Genomic DNA, 20,153 nt, shown 5'->3' with positions numbered 1-20,153 from the left:
TGCTGTTCTTTAGTTTTGTTGCTATCCTGCATGCCTTTCTTTGTTTAAAATGTCTCTTTTTTCTCCCTTAGGTATGCAGAGCTTCAGCGCCGCGAAGTGGCTTGGTTGAGCCCCACTGGTAAATGATGGCGCATTAAGAGCGCTATGATGCGGTAAGTAAGCGCTATGCGCAGAGCTGCAAAGTCTTGACTTTGCTAACGTGTGTTTTCCTTCCTTGTAGGTCGCAGTGTTCTTCAGTGCGAGTGGAATGTCCGGAGTGGTGCCAGCCGAGAGGCGACCAGCCAGGTAAACCTTTTGAGCAGTTTGTAATTTGTAAATGTCTCTACAGCTTTCTTTAATGTTGCCTCTATCTTCCTCTTTCAGGTCGTTCTGTCCAGGAGGCGTGCAGATTTGAGGAAGCTGTTCTCAGTAGCTGCAAGTGTTTAAAGATGAAGACTGCAGGTAAGATGCTGCTGCTAATGATGTTCCTTTTGTTTCCTTGTAGGTTCTGCTTCTCCGAGGTTCGAGGGAATAGCTGGACACGGTGAGCGTCACGTTGCAAGCTGCAAAGTAACACGAAGCATGTTCTGCAGTCAGGGTGTGGTTTATATAGCCCAGGTATAGTAGTTCCAGGCCTGCCACACCCAAAACACTAGACCGCATAGATTGGTTCTTAGGGAACCAAGCTATGTGGATGCCTCCATGTTGGCTGACAATACAATAAAGTAGTTCCCAAGCACATTGTTGTTCATGGCGTATGAGCCTGGCGCCATAGGCGCCATGACTGGCCCCATGAGGGCTTTTGAAGAGGATGCCAGGCTTTAGAGGCCCGAGTCCTGACTCCACCTGGCCAATGGGTTTGTCAGAGGGGGTTTTGGGCGAGGCTCGTGACAAGTGCTTCCAGCCTTTTTTTCTTGCCCTCAATCAGATGCAGAAAAAGCACTACACTATTTAAGTATAAGAAGAGCACTAATGTTCTATCTAAGCAGAACCAAGTCCATCAGGAAGACTGACACCTTGTTTGTCAAATTCGGAGGATCGGCGCTGCGTAAGCAGGCCTCCAAGGCTTATACAGCAAGATGAATGGTGGCAGCCATCACATAATCATACTGACTTTAGAAAAAACAGTGCCATCCAACATGCATGCCAATGTGGTCAGGGCCAAGGCAACAGCGGTAGCCTTTCAAAGGCATGTACCATGGCAGGTTATCAGCAAGGAGGCAACATGGGTCTCCCCTTCTGCCATTCTGTAAGCATTACTGCTTGGACAGCAGCGCTAGATCTGACACAGCATTTGGCCAGGCAGTCCTGAAAAACCTTTTTGCAGCTTAAATTAAGCCACTCTCCTCCTGAAGGGCCGTCCTCCGTTGTAATCACCCATCAAGTATGGAGGAAAGGGGACGGGATGTAGGAGTAATTAAAAGCTACTCACAGTAGTAACTAACGCTCCCCTAGTCCATAGTCCCCTTTCCTCGATACGACCCACCGTCCTCTCCCATCAACATAGATAGTCAAATCCAGATCAGTTGGCCAGTGTGCAAAAAGGGGACTGAGGTGAGGAGCCGAAGGGCAGGGTCTGCGTAGTGCATAGGCGCCCTTGGCCGTGTCCCAGTGTGAATCAAATTTAAAGGAGAAATGCTCTTTTTTGTGCAAAAAGATTTTCTGTTCCCATCTCTAGCATTACATCGCCCATCAAGTAAGGAGGACAGGGGGCTTTGTACTACGAGTATGTTACTAACTACGGTGAGTAACTTTTGATTTCTCATCTAGGTTGCCACCCTCTCTTAAAAACATTTAATCTGCTAAGGAAAGTTCTAGGAACAAATATATGTATGAAAAACGTAAGAGTAAATTCCAACTTCTCACAGCCAAAATCTAATCTCAATCAATTTTGCAGTTTTGATATATGATATGATAGGTTATTCATAATGCATTACTCAGAAGTTTCTAAGCACGGCCCGGGGATCAAACTTGTGTTGCTCCGTGTCGTCTTGCTTTCAAGGTGAGCACATTGCCCCTGAGCTATCCTCCCGAGACAATTGCTGCAAAATTGGGTGCATGGGAGAGATACATGCCTATCCCTCAGCATAATACATTAAATTATATGGGTGAAACATAGTACTGACTGAGCATAAATAATAAACATAGGGGCCTGCACCAAGCACTGGGGGAACAGCACAACTGAGCAGAGTAAGCACAACGGGGGAATGACAGGGAAATCCTTTATGATGTTCTGTAAGGTAATTTGTTTGTACCAATCAGCATGCAGCTTTACAATCCGAGATTTTGGAGCCTGAAGACATGTTAGATTAAAGTTAATTGCAAATATTTATTTCTCTTAAGACTTTCAGATTTGTGATTTGACGGTGCTACTAAATGTCTTTGCACTAAAGGTGCTGAAAAAAATATGTGAGCCTGATAATCAATGAACCCCTTGTTGTTAATATTTTGCTGGTTCACGTTGGTAATGCCAGAATTAAAATATGCCCCTCTCTTTCGTCCCTAGGATACTGGCCACTGCAGGGGCTGACTTTGACCTTCGGACGCTGAGGGCGGTGAGGGTGTTACGGCCTCTGAAGCTGGTTTCGGGAATTCCAAGTAAGTACTCACACCTGGGGATGTTTCTTTCTAACCCCTCCCTCCACCTGTTGACATGCCAATGGAAGCTATATCGGGATCTTCAGTAGTGTGCCTAAGGGCTCCATACAAAGGTTAAAAGTGATCAGTGATAGGATGGAGCCTGGAATTCGGTTAAAACCCAATCGGGCAACTCGGACATTCATAGACTCTCTTTGCAATGCTTATACTAAAGCCAAAACGAGTGCTTTTCCAAATGCTCTTTTATTTTTTATATAGCCGTTTTTAATGTACAGTGCAGTGAAATAGGACTATTTTAACATTGGAAATATGACTGTGTTAATCTACAAAGTGGAATGGCAAATGGAAGGAACGAAATGTGCTTTGAATTAAGATTTGAGAAGTTGACAAACCTGTTAAATCAAAACATACTTTTGCATAGCAATAAAGGTTATACATTTCTGAATTTAAAAGAAAAGGAGATCACTCATTCCAAAACTTGAGGTCCCAGGTTGTAAAACTGTGGACAGCTGTTAACATGTACATCTTCACTCTAGTGAATTGTGCCGTCCTTCTAAACCAGTCTGATTTTCCCGAGGTGAGAAAGGCTAACACTATGGGCAGGCAGGTGTTGAAAGAAATCAAGAAATGATTGGGAAGCAGCAGGGAGAAACTACAGCAGCTTCAGGTTCCCAGGGTGGACTGGCCAGCAAAACAAAAAGGAAATAAGCTCACTACAAAAGGATGCCCAGTTTACAGCGTAAGGACCTGGAAAACTGTCCCTTCAACACCCTCAGGCTCTTTCTTTATGACAGTCATATCTCTGAATCACGTATTCGAATCATGGTAGGAAGGAAATGGTGTTTCATCTTTCTGAGGTCAATGAAACAACCACCATGTCAAATAATCCTAGAACATACTAATAACATACAGATAGAATTCAAACTCTTGGCCTGTTTATAATGTTCACACCTTCTGCCACTATACTCCTGTGAAAAGCCAACTTAGCACAGACTGCCATTTACAATATCCAATCCATTTTGGTCATGGGGAAACAAATATGGCCAGACCACAGTTTACTGGGTTATACACTGCAGCCAGGGGCATATTTTAGCTAGAAACCTTACCGTACAATTATGATGAGATTCCCCGCTATCTATGCGTTTACGTTGTACACCTGTGATTTTGTAGCTACATAATAGTAGTCTACATGAAAAGTAACTTCTGAGCAAGAACATTTTAAAGCCCAACAATGTTGACAAACTAATGACCACATTTGCCATCTAACTGTATTCCTTCAATTACACTAATTTCTGAAAAAACATGGAGAACCAGAGCTACTGTATTTTTCGATTGAAGATGTGTGGTTTCACTGGTCTTGCTTTTTTTAGCATGCCATTTACACAATAGTGAAGTTTAATGTTTTTTTCCAATGAAAATGCTGATCTGCAAGTAGCAGATATTCATGGGGAGCAGACCTGGAGGCAAGGACTGGTGGAGTATCTAACGCTTGACATTTGGACAGCCTGATATATATCACACCTCTCAACTAGCCTATGTTTTGTGGATAGCGCGCACCCTGAACATACTTCACAGTTTATACTCGTGTCTAGCCCCCATACTCCTCCATAGACTTTAATGGGCTTGGTGAGAAACCTGAGGGTATTCTCACTTCCATTCCCTTGAGACCTTCTACACAGGTAGCCAGGGAAAGGCCATCGCTTTTGGATCCCGACCTCTGGGGATGGAGAAACAAGGGAGGATCACCTGAGTAGAGGGTCCTTGAGGATTCGGAGTGAGACATACTCAGGCGAGAACCGGTATCTCATATTATCCCATTAGGAAGAAAACCCTATTCCAGAAGTGGTTATGGGATATTGCGCCCCATATTCCATTGACCCAGAAAATGACAGGACATATTATAAGCCAAAACATGTTAGAAGGAGGAGGAAAAGGACTAAGTGTAAGCTGGACAATACATGGTATCCCCTTTTTCCTAATGACAACCAACATAATCCTTCCCAACTTTTATGGGCTATTATAAACCAATTACCCTCAATCCTCCACAAATAACACTTGGCAGTACTGGGACGAAGAAGAGACCATCAAGAGCAGTGAAGATTACCTCTATTCACCACTTTGGTGGTGGGACGAGGAAGATGTCTACTAAGAGTTGTAAGGGTCAGGTATGTCCCTCTGATTATGGTCAGGCAGGAATAATGAGCCAGCCACACCTGTAGCCTGCTGAGGGGCTGCAGGAGTATAAATGAAAATTAAGCAGCCAGAGGAAGAGAGAAGGAGCGTGAGATGGGGAGCAACATGCAAAGAGGCAGCCATGGTGGAACTGGAGCAGCACAAGCTAGGTTGCTGTCAAGACAGCCACCAAACTTGTGGGAACCCGATGCAAGTGGCCCTTGTGACTCCGGCAAGCCTGGGAGCTTCCAGACCCCTGAGAGCGCAGCAGGAGCTGCCGTGAAGCGGTAGCAGATAGGACACTGTCTGTGTGCCAACCGAGGCACTGGAGTAGCACAAGGCCGGCGAGCGAGCTCACGCTAATTTACAGATAGCCGTTGAGTGTCCGAAGGGCAGAGAGGCTCTGCGGTGCTCCAACAAGAATGCAAAGGAACTTCGGTCTACAGCATAGAAACAACAATGTGGTTTTTGAATACAGAGCTAACGAGAAACGTTACGTTGAACAATTCAATTCTAATTGAATGCCGAGCTAAAGAAAAACTTTACTTTGAACCACCAAATGCTCATTGAATACAGAGCTAAAGAAAATCTTTACTTTGAACTATTAAATTCTCATTGAATACTGAGCTAAAGAAAAACGTTACTTTGAACAACTAAAGGCTCATTGATTTTCGACCAAAAGGGGCACTCAAATATTTAAATAAAAGGTTCACATTGAAGTTGACCTGGTGCACAGGCGCCAGTGCCAAGTAAACCTGTGTGTGCATTCCAAACACAAGGAACCAAGTGAAGGTGGCTTGGTGCACAGTAGCCAGTGCCAAGTAAACATTTGTGTGTGTGTTACAAGGAGTCATGTGGCCCTGGTTGCGTGACCTGTAATGGGTGGACCGTGTGGTCTAACAACTGCGCCTAGAACAGAGAGCCCTGCATGGTAAACCATAAGAACTCTGAACCACAGCCTAAGGAAACAACTGCATGCAAGCTGGAAAAGTGGGCCAACAAGAAGGTCCGGTTGGCCTGGTGTTTTGTTAAGACTTTTTCCTTTGGAAAGACTATAACAAGTATATGTGGCAGGATTACAAGAACCACCTTTGTTGTCTTTAGAGTGGAGTCTCAAGGCATCTTTTGCTTTTGGATTATGTTATTTGAACCTTGCAGAAGCGAACCCCAAGGATTCGTTTGAAAACTGTGCAGCTCTGAACTGGGAGAAGGTAACGTTTGAGACTTGTTCATGGAACTTACTTGTAAATGGGGAAGGGGAGCTGAAAGTAAGCTGTGAGCGGAAGAAGCTCAGAACTTTAAGTTGAACACAATTTCCCTTGACTGTGACATCCCTACACATTAGTTCATTGTAGTTGCGAGGGCAAGGATAGGTTTTGGACATGAACAGACTTTTAAGTTGAACTTGTTGACTCAGATTTTCCTTAGTTTCATTCAGGTAGGGAAGTCCCACATTAGCATAGGGCAAGTTAAGCTTTCAACCATTCTGACATTTAAGTTAATAAAAATCTTTTATTTGAATTTGAGTCTGTTTCGTACTTCATGATGCCTTCACAGCTCTCACCCGCCAAAAATGATGGCCTTCTTTACAAGTTAGCCAGTACTGTGCAAAACAGGCAAACTGACATACCGTTTCCGCTGCCTGGTATCCCAGAATTACTTGGATATTGGAGGTGGCGGAAAGGGCGGTAAATCCCCATTCCATGCCATAGGACTCCATGGAGGGTATTGCCGGTAAAACCAGTGCTGGAAATACCAGCTGTTATTTGCCAGTCGGGTCTGATTTACCACCCCCACCGGCAAACTGGGAAAAGTGCTGGTCATGTTATTGCTGCCACTTTTTCCCAGACCGGCAAACTTCTAATGAGGAACTGCTTTCAAGTCTCAGTAGGTTGAGAGGTATGGGATCAACAGAGAGGGGACTGTATTGCAAAAAAGCTTGAGGTATTGCTAAGTGGCCCTAGAAAATGTTTGACACCTCCATCCATCCCTGGCTGTTTAGTCAACAACAGTGATTCTCAAACTATTTCCCACCACTGCCTCCTTACTCTGTATGATCGTTGTGGGGCAGATATTTAAATAACCCACACCATGCCCCTGCTTTTTTTTTTGCATGGTTGTACTTATACAGTATGATTTTTCTACTGTACGCTCAAAATGATAGGTCCCATCATGCAAAGAAAATGCAAAATGTGGGTTGAATGAACTGCTCATATGTGAAATTTGACACCTTGAGTTGTTTGTGGAATTTGTATGACATGGTAAAAAGCACAAATTAACAGATGGCATGTACAGCACTTTTATTTATTTTGTTTTATTTGTATGGTGCTATATTCAACAATTGCTCTCGAGCACCTAAAGATCTAATACAGTATCCTTTGTGTTGGTTGTGAGTTGTGCGTCATCTGCTTTGTGTTTGTCTACATTCTGGTACTCCTGGTTTTGATTTTCAAGTATAAATGCGGGTCTGCAAGTGGCCAAATGCTGGCAGTGGAGGCAGAGCTGCATCACCTATTAACAAGTGACACTGAAATTACAATATAGTCTGCTGTGGGTTGGTAATATTTTCATTTTTTTTCAGTTAAGTTTACTTGTTTTTTTGTTTATTTGGAACAGGAATGCAACCTGTTATTTTGGTTTATGTAGATAGAAAGTGCAGCTTTTCAAAAAACGTTATTTAATTGTCAAACAACCAGGCAGCTTTGTACACTTTTAAAAGTATTCAATTGGTATTTTCTTTTTTTTCTTTATACTTTAATTAATACATATCAATACAATCTATTTACGTATCAGCAGTAATACACAGATGGAGACGTCACATATGGCCTACATTCAGCTGTGGAGACAATGAGGACCTTCTGATTAATTGGCACCCAAATCATTCGATCATACCCGTAGTTACATTCAGGTTCTGTATATATGTTTGAAACCCGTACCAGATATTCTTTGGACGAACTGTGCAGAAAAACAGTCGGAGTCCGATGACATTTGGGCATTCATCAGAGGTACCTGGAGAGAATTTAGCTATTTTGAAAGAGATATAATGCAGCCGGTAAGCACTTTAACTGTATCAATGGGTAGCTAGCATTTGGTGATACCTCCTTAGTGAGAAGACAATATCGGGCCCATACGTAATCAGGTACATCATGACCAACATCCTTTTCCAACTGAATTCCTATGTGAGTTATGCTCACAAAGTGTGCTATGCTTTAAGGGTCAGCACTGACACCAATTTACGTACGGTTGTGGTTTGGGTGACAGTGTCAAGAATTGTGCGAGTTTCAGGCTCAGCAGGGAAGGACAGCCATTTCCTTCGAAAATCTGCTCATCCAGGCATATTGTAACAGTACAATCGGGTACATAGTTAGCATGCGCTCAACATCCCATTTGATCTGCACCGCCCTATTCTGTGAAGGCAGAATAACAAGCAAAGCTCCTAAGCAGCACGCTTCTACAATACAGAGTGTTTATATACAATCAATGGAACACCCTAGCCCACACACTAATCGTTGTCCACAACGGTTGAAACGGGCTGCCATCCCCATATTGTGTACCAAATATTACTGAGCGCATGCTTAGCGCTCTCGCACCCAGTACCTTACTGTCTACATGGTGACAGGTAGGGGAAGACGTGTACCAGTGCGCAACAAAATGTGCTTGGGTCACCTAATTATACAAATAGAAATCTGGAATAGCCAGGCCGCCCATATCTTACAGTTTCACCTTATCAATCCATGCCAGTCTAGCAGTGCCTGAACCCCAGATGAGCCTGGACACCAAAGAACCAATCTCATTAAAAACACTTTACCAGGCCCTATTGGTATGTTAGTAAAGTAATATAAGGGTTTTGGAAGGACTATCATCTTCAGGAGAGAAAGGCGGTCATAAAGAGATATGGAGAGCCTCAAACCAAAAGTCCAGTTTGGCCCTAAGGGCTGGTAATTACGTCGCCAGGTTGTCAGTGAACAGTGTATCGGTGGACCTGGAAACATGAATTCCCAGGTAAATAATAGTCGTCAGAGCCCTTGTAACCCCTAGCATCTCGCCCCAAGGGTTTGAGTTGCTTGTCAGCAGGAGTAGCGCTGACTTAGACCAGGTTATGCATGATCCAGAGTATTGAAGAAAACTTGTACCTCCTCAAGAAGTGAATGAAGGTTCAGTTCCGGGTCACAGACAATTAATAGCGCATCATCAGCGTAAATAGATATTATATCCATAGGCCCAGAAATGCGGAGACATGTTGTGTTTCCCCGGTACTGTTTCGGCCGGGGTTCAATGCATAGAGTGAACAGGAGAGATGAAAGGGGGCAACCCTGTCTAGTACCTCTCCCCAGTGTAATAGTGGATGAGAGTACTCTGTTAGCCTGTATCCTAGCAAGGGGTGAGGAGTACAGTAATTTGACACAATTCATTAAATAATCGCCCAGTCAGAAAGCGTTCAATACTAAAAACAAGAAGTCTCAGGAAACCAAGTCAACCGCCTTCTCAACATTTAGAGTAGCAGCCATCGTGTTTGCCTGAGGATTAATTTGGGAAAGGATACAGAAAAGACACCTTAAGTCGAGGGCCGTGGACCTGGAGGGAATAAAGCCTGCCTGATCTGGATGAACCAAGTGCAGTATCGGGGGCTTCAACCGGGTTGCCAGAAGTTTGGCATAGATCTTAGCATCGGTGCTAATCAGGGAAAGCAGGCAATATGAGCCCGGGTTCTCAGGCAGTTTATGAGGCTTTAATAAGACCGTAATAATAAACTCCTGGATTGTGGGGGAGAGAGTATGCCGGAGCCCATTGCCTCGCTCCATGCCTGCAGAAGCAGTGGCGCTATAGTTTGCTTATATTCTTTATACAACTCTGCAACTGGGCCATCTGACCCAGGAGATTTTCCTGATAGGAGGTCTGAAATCGCAGCAAGTATCCCCTCAAACTTGAATGGGGCATTCAAGATTTCGGCAGGCGCCAACAATAGGGATGGGAGTGTACTTACGTGTAGATATGTTGTCATATCTGCCAAAGAGTTAATATCCTGATTTGAAAAACTCACTATAGAATTTAATAAAGGTGTCACAGATGGAGGCGTTATCTGTATGCACTACTTAGTCTGGCATGTGTATACCTGTCATTGTCCTCCCAGCATAGTTTTATTGTAGAACCCAGGCCAAAGCCCTGCCTGGTCTGTCCGCCTCCTCGTACCTAAGTGCTATTATGGGTTTATTAATATAGTAGGTTTCCCTTAACACCATTTCATGAAACATTACTAGTTCCGTTTTAATTTCACCTCTAAAATACTCTACATTTTGCCTACCATACTGGTCTTCGAGAGAGCAGATCTTAATTTCTTGAGCCTGCTGCTCCCTCCTGATTGATTTGAGCATTCCCAACCTATTGGGTTACTCTGATCATCTGTCTAATTCTTTCACACCAGCCATGCTCTTTTCACCATAACCCTTTCACTTGTTTCTCCTAGGACATCAGTCATCTTTCCTTTACTTGTGTTTACGAATTTAGTTTCACATACTCCATTCGATCTGTGCCTTTAGTTTGTATTACTCTACATCTTTTAATTTTAGAGTCACATATGTATACATTATTGCCCTGAAGAAGACTTGGGCGGGCTGTCGTCCAAGTTATTTCTCAGTTTGACATCCATCGGTGCGACAAAACCTTATACATTTTTGACAAATACACTCAGACCTATAAGTCCAGCACTCCATTATACATTAAGACATGTGTAGGTTAATTAGGCAGTCAAGATCTAATTAGGTCACCTCAGTCTTTGTGGGACATTCTACTTCAAAGTGAGGATTAGAGGCTACTGGTCTGGAAGAATGGTTGAAGTTCAGATAAAACAGAAAAACTTAAGAAACTTGTCTTTGAAATACAGTTTTGTTTAATTATGAACTTTTGTCTTGTCAATGTAATGTATATGCTAAATGTATAATTGCATACCATAATTAATGTACGAATTGGTAATTCTGTGAATTTAGAATAAGACAATTCTACACCTGTGTTACGATTAAAAGAAGTTTATCTTTTGTTTTAAAGAAACTTACTGATGATTACTTGGAGATGAAAAAAGTTGTGAATTCATTGTTATATTAGCAGTCACCAACTGCATAGGTTGGTTCCTTTCTTTTTCTTGCACCGATGTGGACAACGCCACTACCCCTAATGAATACCTTAAATGTTTCCCATAGGGTAGCGCATGAAGAGACCAAACCCACATTGGTTGCAAGGAAAACCTCAATATTCTTGCATCTAATGAATGTCTGTGTACACCGAAGCAGACAGCTTTTATAAGGGATGGATTGGTCGGTCTGTGCCTAGTTTAAGCTTAAGCACTTTCGGGGGATGATCAGAAAACATGCATGCTAGCATACGACAGCCCTCCCGTAAATGGAGTAGTGACGAAGAGATTAGCCAGTAATCAATTCAGGACATCATATTGTGTACTGTAGAATAAAGCGAGTATTCCCTAGTCCGCGGGCATGGATACTGCCAAGCATCCACTAGTTGGAATTGTTCTATAATTTGGCTAATTACCTTTGCAGCGCTCAATGGTGCCCTATTGGTAGCTGTGGAACAGTTAAGTTCTGCATCAAAGATAGTATTAAAGTCCCTGCCACATATTATAGGGAGATCCGCAGACGCATCCAGGATGCAGGTCAGCTGCCTGTAGAATGTAGGACTGTCTAAATTAGGACCATACGCGTTTACAAGGAGAACCTCATGGTTGTAGGTGCTGGGGGCGCTCTTTAGCTGGGCAGGACCACTAATAAGTGTTCCTTAGAGCTGCAAATTACCGGTTACTTATGAGAAGGTACGAGGCCCACCTCCAAATATCCAAATATGCCCTGAGCGCCACCATTCACAACGCTGAACTCCAACTCAACTGCAGCTGGACCCACTTCACGTCCTAGCCCCAGCCACTACTGAGTGTATTGTATGTTGAACGGGCGATGGTCCCCACCGTTAGCCACCACAGCAGGGAAAGCAGCATGCACAAGCATGTAAACGCCATTGCCTCAGCCCTAAGCACAAAACATATCAATGCCATAAAACCCTAACTAACCAAATCAAACTGCCTCTCAATTGCTAGAGCTATGATAGTGGCCAAGCTAGACTATTGCAATGCCCTTCTAGCAGGCACCTCAATAAAAAAAGTAAACAGACTTCAAGTTACTCAAAACAATGCACTAAGAGCTGCACTAAGCATCCCGAAAAGAGACCAAATCACCCAAGCCAGACAGGGAGCCCACTGGCTCCCAGTCAAAGACTGCATCACCTTTAAAATTCTCACCATCACTCATAAATGTTTCAATCTCAATGCACCATCATACCTGGCACAAACCATATCAAGGACCACATCCTCTCGGCCAATCAGAACCCACTACACCAATCAAATCAACATCCCGCACATCAACAGGGCCAAACAGAGGGGGTTAGGATTCCCGTTCTTAGCCCCTAAGCTCTGGATCTCTCTTCCTACAGCCCTCAGAGCTGAGACGTCCCTCACAGCCTTCTGCAAACACCTGAAAACTGCCCTCTTCCATTAACTTCTTGCCTTTTGCCCATGCCACATCAACTTCCTACATCTCATACACCTCCTCACATCTTCTCGCATTGCACTATGCATATTGCGTAAAATGTATGGTGTTAAGTATGTACTATGTTTTTCCTGGCTTCCTTTCTGCAACTAAGCTCTCTCCAACCTCTGTAACTAAGTTTTGTTCATTCTCTGTACCAAGTGCCAGGATGCCCAAGGGCTGTTGTGCGCTCCAAAAATACGAATAAATAAATACATTTGTCTTTCCACAAATTGAAGCCTAATTATTAATATTATTATGGTATTTATTGAGTACGGACCTGTCTTCGAGAAGCAACAAAGCACTTTACAGAGGTATATAGCAATACAAATACATAATAGAGCTCTTTACAGAGGCGTACAGCAGTTAAGATGCATAACAGAGCACTTTTTTTCTGAGGTAACAGAACAGTTATACAGCGGGTGGTGGGATACAGATGGGCGCAGAGGAGGGGTAGAGCTGTACCGAGTGGCAGGGAGGAGGGGGTGGGTGGTGTCTAGCATGTCAGGTGGTGTGAGGGGCGATGTGATTGCCTAGGTGATGAGGCAGAGAGATTACTTGAAGAGGTGGGTCTTGAGTTCTTTTCTGAATTGTAGGAGCGTGGGGGCAAGTCTGATGCTAACAGATAGGAGGATCCATAGTCTTGGGGCATAGGTAGAGATGGCTTGTTTTCTGGTCCTTTCCTTTTTTCAGTGGCAGTCTTCAAGTATTCCTCCTCAACTCCTGTAAAGGAGCCGGTGCCTGGTCCATCGGAGCCAGTGTTTCCAGTATAGCTGTTGACTTTCTCTGTGCCTTCAATGCCATGGAAGCCCTCGAAGACTTCGAAGCCTTCTATCGATTTGTCAAAGTCTTATAAGCCCTTACCTAAGACTGACGTCTTTGAGGCCTTTCAGTCGATTTTTGAGGAGGAAGAGAATGTACCTTTTGGCTTGGAGCATGGCACTCCCAATGTACCTGATGAGTTCATCTCAGAGGAGTCCAGGTTACAAAATCTTGTGGACACTCTGAAGGATGCCATTGGCTTAGACACCTCACCTAAGACAGATTCTGCCACTCCTGACTGAGGCCCCTCATATAGATCAGTGAGTGGTTAAGTCACAGAATATCTAGGTTGAGGAAAACTAGTTGCAATCCTGGAAAAGGATGCCCTTACAGACATCCTGGATAAGGGGCCTTCCAAGGGAGCCTGTGTTACCCTTCGACACTGCATTGAGAACCAGTGTGCTGGAAAACTGGTTGAAACCAGATACAACACCAGCAGTTAACATAGATCTGGCCAAGAAATATAGGCCTGCCACAGTAGATCCAAGTTTTCTATTAAAACATCCCACTACTGAAAGTTTAGTGGTTCAGGCAGCCACGTCAACTTCTAAGGATGCAGCCTATCCTACTATCCCCCCTGGATAGAGATGATAAAAGGTTTAACACCTGAGGGAAGAGGGTGTTTACCGCAGGCGTACCTGTGGTGGCGAAGAATCAAGGTTGGTACTCGCCTTATTTTCAAATCCCCAAGAAGGACGGAGCACTGCGACCCATCTTGGACTTGAGATGCTTGAGCAAGTTCCTCAGGCAGGACAAGTTCAAGATGGTTACTCTTTAACAGATTCTTCAGGATTGATTGGTGTCATTGGACCTTCAGGATGCTTACTTTCATGTGAAATGCAAAAGAGCACAAAGAGAACATCAAAGGTGTATAAGCAGTTGATGCTCCGAAATATATTAGCAAAAGAAAACCTACTACTTGACAATACATATATCATACAATTTCATAGAACTAGACATAACGTCAGGTGGATACATAGGAATGATCTTGACATTAGTCCTACATGAGCCTCAACAAATATACATATACACACACACATGTATACGTAAACAAAACTGGTTGTTTTATACAGCACAAAACCGTTTTAAGATTAGGCTTAGATTAATTGAGAACACAAGTTGTACTTTTTACTGAATGAACCAACTTCAAAAAGTAAAGAGTACATCCAAGGGTGCACGCACATGCATCATAAATGCACATAGAGCATAAAACAAACGCATATGTGTAAAAGACAAAAACTAAACTTGAAAAGAAAGAAAAACAAACAATTTACACAACTAAAACAGGATACACAAATATCCAAAAAATGCAGCAATCAATATTTATTTATTAGTATTTTTAAAGCACGCAGCAGCTCACAGGCATTGTGCCACTGTTACAAAGAGTGAGTTGCAATAGCATGGTGAGGCATAGTTGCTGGTTATATGGAACAAGGGAGCAGTTTACACATAGTAAGAAGTTGTAGCTACAGTATAGAAGGGGTGCATACTTGATTACATTTATGATTACAGTGCATACTTAGTTACATTTGTCAACAGTCATGGCTGTGTCAATTAAATAATGTGGTTTTAAAGACTTTGCGGAAGGTGGAGAGGGAGGTTTCTGCACGGAGCGCGGTGGGGAGGGCATTCCAGAGTTTGGGTGCTTGAAAGGGAAAGCCTATACCTCCAGCTTTCTCTCTTTTAACTGAGGATATGTGGAGTAGGTTTGTGTGGGGTGTCCTTCTTGGACATGTGGCGGTTTCTCGTTTGATGATATCGGAGAGATAGGGGGGGGGAAGTGAGGCTAAGGCATTTATGGGTTAGGGCCAGAGTTTTGAACGTTATACGTTCCTTAAGCGGAAGCCAATGAGCATCTCTTCTGGCTTGGGTGATATAGCCCCTTTTAATATATACAATGTGATCATCTAAACAAAGAAAAATATGTACAAGACATACACTAAAAAGTACAGTGTAACTAAACCGCAAACTGAAATCAATCACATGTAGTTCAAAGAGAAACCAATTTGGTTAAAGCACCAATCTCCGTCAACACGAAATGGGTAACACAACCCAAATAAATGTCTGTTGTTGACTTGAGTTTCGGGCCTGTAAAGGGGTCCACATTCTAACCAACAGAATGGGTCCTGCCCTCTTCAGAATGTATAAGGATCGGCTTGAGACAAGGTACAACGGTGCACGAGTGGCTGATTTTCATCTGTGATTCCCAGCAACAACGAACGCTGAAAAAGACAGACCAAATGAAAACATGTATAACGGAAAGACTCAGTCTGATTACGAGTATGAGATGGGCTATAGTACCATTTAAATAGATGAAGTACCTGAAAGGAGGGTATTGGGACCTTGGATTCACTGATATAGACAGGTGGTATCAAAATGAATCTGAATCCAGTTCCACCATACTAAGAATGGAGTAGGGGAGTACCAGCACTGCATTTGAGGATATATCAGGTGACACTCCTATTGGGCAATACAAAAAGGTGCTATCAGAGTATTCACTCTAAGCTGCCTAGGAGTAAAAACGTGTTTTTGTTCAATTATAAGGTGCTTACAATTTGGAAAAATGGGGCGGGGGATGGGGGGTGTCCTCATCATAGCATGCATAAAACTATGGACAATATATGATGTGAATATATGATGTGCTGAGAGAACAACTGTGCAAGACAATCCCAGGATAAAAACATGTCCCAGAAGTGGAGAACAGAGGGAACTTGATGTATCCCATAAATGTGACTGGGCAAGTGGGTAGGTCCTTTACCTGAAACTAACTAACTAGGATCTGAATACCATGTTGACAGAAGCTGAAGGACCAGGAATGTGCCCAAAGTCTAAGCTGACGCTGCATGCATCTGTCACCATGTATAAACTGGATTGTGAAAAACACACTCTACTCTGATAAAATATCATGCAGCAATAGTACAACAATTCCTTATCTTGCCGTATGGAGGGACCCTAAGGAATCACACATTTATCAGCCAGGTGTGCTAACATCCACGGTTGTGGAAAGACCAAACCAGAAAATCTGAAAATCCTGTGCCTGGGAAAATATCCAATGCAAAATAAACAAAGGTAGAAACAGGACTGGACAAACCTGAACCATTGGAGGCCCGTATTGACGGTGGCCATCTTGGAACAAAGTGTGCACTAAGGGCCTGTTGCTGGAATACTGGAAAACAGGGAGTTGGCAAGAGTATGTGTGTAGCCCATGTAAGGACAGGAAAGGAAAACACCAATTAGCTCTAACCAAATAAGATGACATACATTGTCCCACAGCCTCAAAGAAATTGTATGGAAGCGTGCCTCTGCTGGTACCCCCAACGGAGTACACAGGGCACTAGATGGTGCGCACCTGAATGTGATCAAGAGGGAAATAACTATGGTATGGTATTGTTTATTTATATTGCGCCTATACACACACCAGTGTTTCTAAGCGCTCAAGGAGGGTGGGAACATGGGGGGAAAAAAACAAACAGTCGCCCAGAGCCCTTGAAATTCTGAAATGATAATAGTCTGTACAGGCAGAGTAAGTGTGTAAAAAGTACATTTAAGTTTGGGGGACAGTGCAGTAGGATGGACCAATTAATGGATTCATTCAATCCAAAATTCTGTGTATCTAATCAAAGGACCCAACGATGTTCCAACTTGTGTAAACGTGTAAGCAATACTGATGAATTGCATCTGTTTCTAACATGGATTAACCACATCACACCTAATTTACAGCCTTTCTCTTATTGAGTTAAGTACATACACTATCAAAGAAGACAAAGAAGCAGTTATTTTGTCTGGTTCCCAGAGTGGTGCACCCTACTATTATAGCACATTTACAAGATAATAATACATTCAGGCGCCGTTCCGAAATTCTTGCTATGAAGCCAGATAGTCCCTGTGTTTTAAAAAAGGTTCAATCTTGAATCCCCCTATTATAGGCCTATAGCTCTCGTAGATGGCACAGGGAAAGGTTTGTTTGAATACCTGCAAACTAGATTAGAGGTGTTGACCAAGCCAAATAATGTTCTACCAACAAACCAGACTGGCTTCCAGAAAGGACACATCACTATTGACCACTGCCTGTTATCTGTTATCGACAAACATACCAGGATCTAAAGTGGACATTTCTATGTTATCTTCCTTGATCTATCAAAAGCTGTCGATTCAATCGCGAGGACCATTTTGTCTGTCATATGTGAACAGATTGGTGTATGTTGTGAGGAACTGCTGAGAATGATCCAAGTAGTGTACTCAAAAACATCTGCTACCATACTTTACACTAGGCATGATGGTTACTCTCACAGTTTTCTAACCAACAGAGGGGTTAGACAAGGGTGCCGCCTTGCCGTTGTTATTTACCTTCCTCCGTTGTGATTTCAATTCCAAAGTAGCTTTGGTAATCTTTCTTGCATCATTGGCTTCACATACTCTCCATTGTTATATGCCCATGACACTGCCCTGATGGACCTGATGCCTGGTGGCCTCCTGCATGGTCTTGTGAATACAAAGAAATACTTTGAGGCCCAACAGCTTCTTTTAAATTATTCAAAAACCGAGATAATGGTATTTATCAAGGATCATAATATATTTTTATAGTATTTAGATAATTCTAAAATAGAAGTGGCTGATACATATTAATATGTGAACATTTTATTTGAAAAGAGTGGTACCTGGCTACCTCATATTCAGCGATCTGTTAAATGCCCCTGAATTTCAATTCGGGGCTGATACGATTTTATCATAAATATGGAGCTAGGATGTTAGATCAATGATTAAAGGTTTTTGAGATTAAGGTTTGATGAGCCCTATTTTATGGCAGTGAAATTTGTGGACACAATAATTGTGCACTACTTGAGACTGTTCAGAATATTTTCATTAGCTATTAATGGGAATACCAATGTATGCCCTCCGTTTTGATCTGAATCTGATTAGTATAGAGGGTCTTGTGTTGTTTCCACAAAGTAAATTAGTTTGTGGTATTTACTTTTTGGAAATTACTTTGACAGTTTACATCGAAATGTATTTATTTGTGGGTAAAATGGTGGGTGGCAGGGGTTGGGGGTAAGGGTGGTAGTCGAAGTAATTTACTTCGTGTAAATGACAGGGAACCATATAAAGATACAAGCACAATTGAGGTTTGCAATATATTTCTGCAAGAAACTGATGAGACTGCATTTGAATTTAAATGCTAATATTGCAGCTTCTGAAATGCTATATTCGTCTGCTAGGGAGGACACTCACTGGTATAAACATAACTCCTTCTGGAGAATCGTTTTTTAAGCCATTCATTTGTCAGAATATATTTTGTTTCCTCAAACCTATAATTCAGACCGAGCTACTCTGCCAATGGACCAAGTTTGATTGGTTAAAATTAGAGACATTGGGCCTCATCACAGTAATGGTGCCGGCGCCGTTAAACCCACTGTGCACTATTACAAGGTCCCCTCGCGGGACCCGCTCTGGACGTCTGTTTTTTCCCAGACGTCCATAGCGGGTTCCTCGAGGGAACCAGGGAGCTAACAACGGCCTTTAATTGACAGGCCCGTTGTTAGCTCCCTCCCCATTCCCATTGAGCCCTATGGGGGCTCGAATGGGAATGGGGAAGGACCGGGCCGGGGTTCCCTAAAGGAGGAATTACCGGGCCTCCCGAACTCGGAATGGCCCGGTAATTCCCCATTCAGGAAACTCGGACCCGGCCACGATTTTGAAGGCAGCCCTGGCGCTAATAGCGCCATGGCTACCTCCAAAGTCGTAATGAGGCCCATTTTCTTCTGTGATATATTTTGGTAGGAGGCATGGGGCTTCTAGTACAGGCAATGCTTAAATGTAGGCTGCTCAAGTACTAAAAGAGGTTAAAAGAGAACCTTTTGCACTTCCTCTTCGACAATTTATTGTGAAAAATCAAGAATGTGATTCATGAATGTGGACCAGCTTAATTTGGTGTCTGTGATTATTTTTTGTCCCAGTCAGCCACTTCTTGTCTGAGGACTACATATCTGCAGATCCTTTGGGGGAGATGTCGACCACCAATTTCTCAGCAAATAGTCATATTATTTAATGTGTGTTGCTTGTATAGTGTTTATGCCATCCTTCAGCTCACTTGGATTGAACAGAATAGTGAGCATAATAGGGACCATAGGTACAGAAAAGAAGACTATCAGAAGAGAATTTGATGCTATATCATGTTAATAGCTCCTATAGTGCTTATGTCACCCTATCACTCCTATCAGAAAGGGAGAGATTTTCTTTATGCTCAAGGGAAAAGAGAGGATATGTGCATGGCTGGTGCAAGCATTTTTGCCACCCGAGACAAAAGGTACATTTTCCGTCTCCTAAACATACCGAATTCTTGGGAAGGATCCTATGAGTTTAGCTACCTGACAAATGTGGAAGGAATTGAAGAGGATCAGTGCAAGTGCAGTTCGTAAAGAATAGCAGGTACAGCATGGGTTCAGGTTCCCATTCAGGCTAACTGCTACCAGACATGACCGGTAATCTGTAATGCCCCTCTGCCTCCTTTAACACTTACCAGTGAACATGCGGCAGATAGGGAAAGTGGAAGGTTCAGGAAGCACACTGCAGAGAAGTAGTGTAGAGGAGCAGGAGGACATGTTACCTTAGCTCCTGCCCCCTCACCTCCGTCCTACTGGAACAGTAGAAGAGCCCTATGTGGGACACCAGGTATCATCCAAATACTGCATCCAGTGTATGAAAGACGATATGCACTCAGGCACCCATATCAAATGTACCCTCGCACTGAGAGGGTACAAGGATGTCTGCACACACCATTGGACATCATAGAGCTAAAGTGAAAGTTGACAAGAGCAGAGTGACGTTATAGAGGAAAGATACTGAGCCTCATCTGACGGTAACCGTACTGATAAAACTGGGAGGTTGCCACCGGAATTGCAAATTTTACTGGTGCCTGGCTTGCCGGAAACACCAGGTGATTACAACCCCAGCGTTCTGGGAAGTCAGATACCGGTAATTGTAAATCCCCATTCCCATTTG

General features: G+C 43.1%; 1 protein-coding gene across 5 annotated transcripts in view; it reads left to right on the top strand.

The window, feature by feature from the left end:
* Positions 1–20,153, top strand: part of CACNA1B (calcium voltage-gated channel subunit alpha1 B) — a 2,298,664-nt gene that overhangs the window by 731,132 nt on the left and 1,547,379 nt on the right. For all 5 annotated transcript variants that reach the window (XM_069609698.1, XM_069609696.1, XM_069609700.1 and 2 more), the window contains exon 4: positions 2,486–2,577. In XM_069609698.1, coding sequence (XP_069465799.1) covers positions 2,486–2,577 — 92 coding nt within the window. The remainder of the gene's footprint in view (positions 1–2,485; positions 2,578–20,153) is intronic.

This window comes from Ambystoma mexicanum, chromosome 8 (genome assembly GCF_040938575.1).
Source record: "Ambystoma mexicanum isolate Mex_15411 chromosome 8, UKY_AmexF1_1, whole genome shotgun sequence".
NCBI classification, from domain to species: Eukaryota; Metazoa; Chordata; class Amphibia; order Caudata; family Ambystomatidae; genus Ambystoma; species Ambystoma mexicanum.
This window is presented reverse-complemented; position numbering and strand designations above follow the sequence as displayed.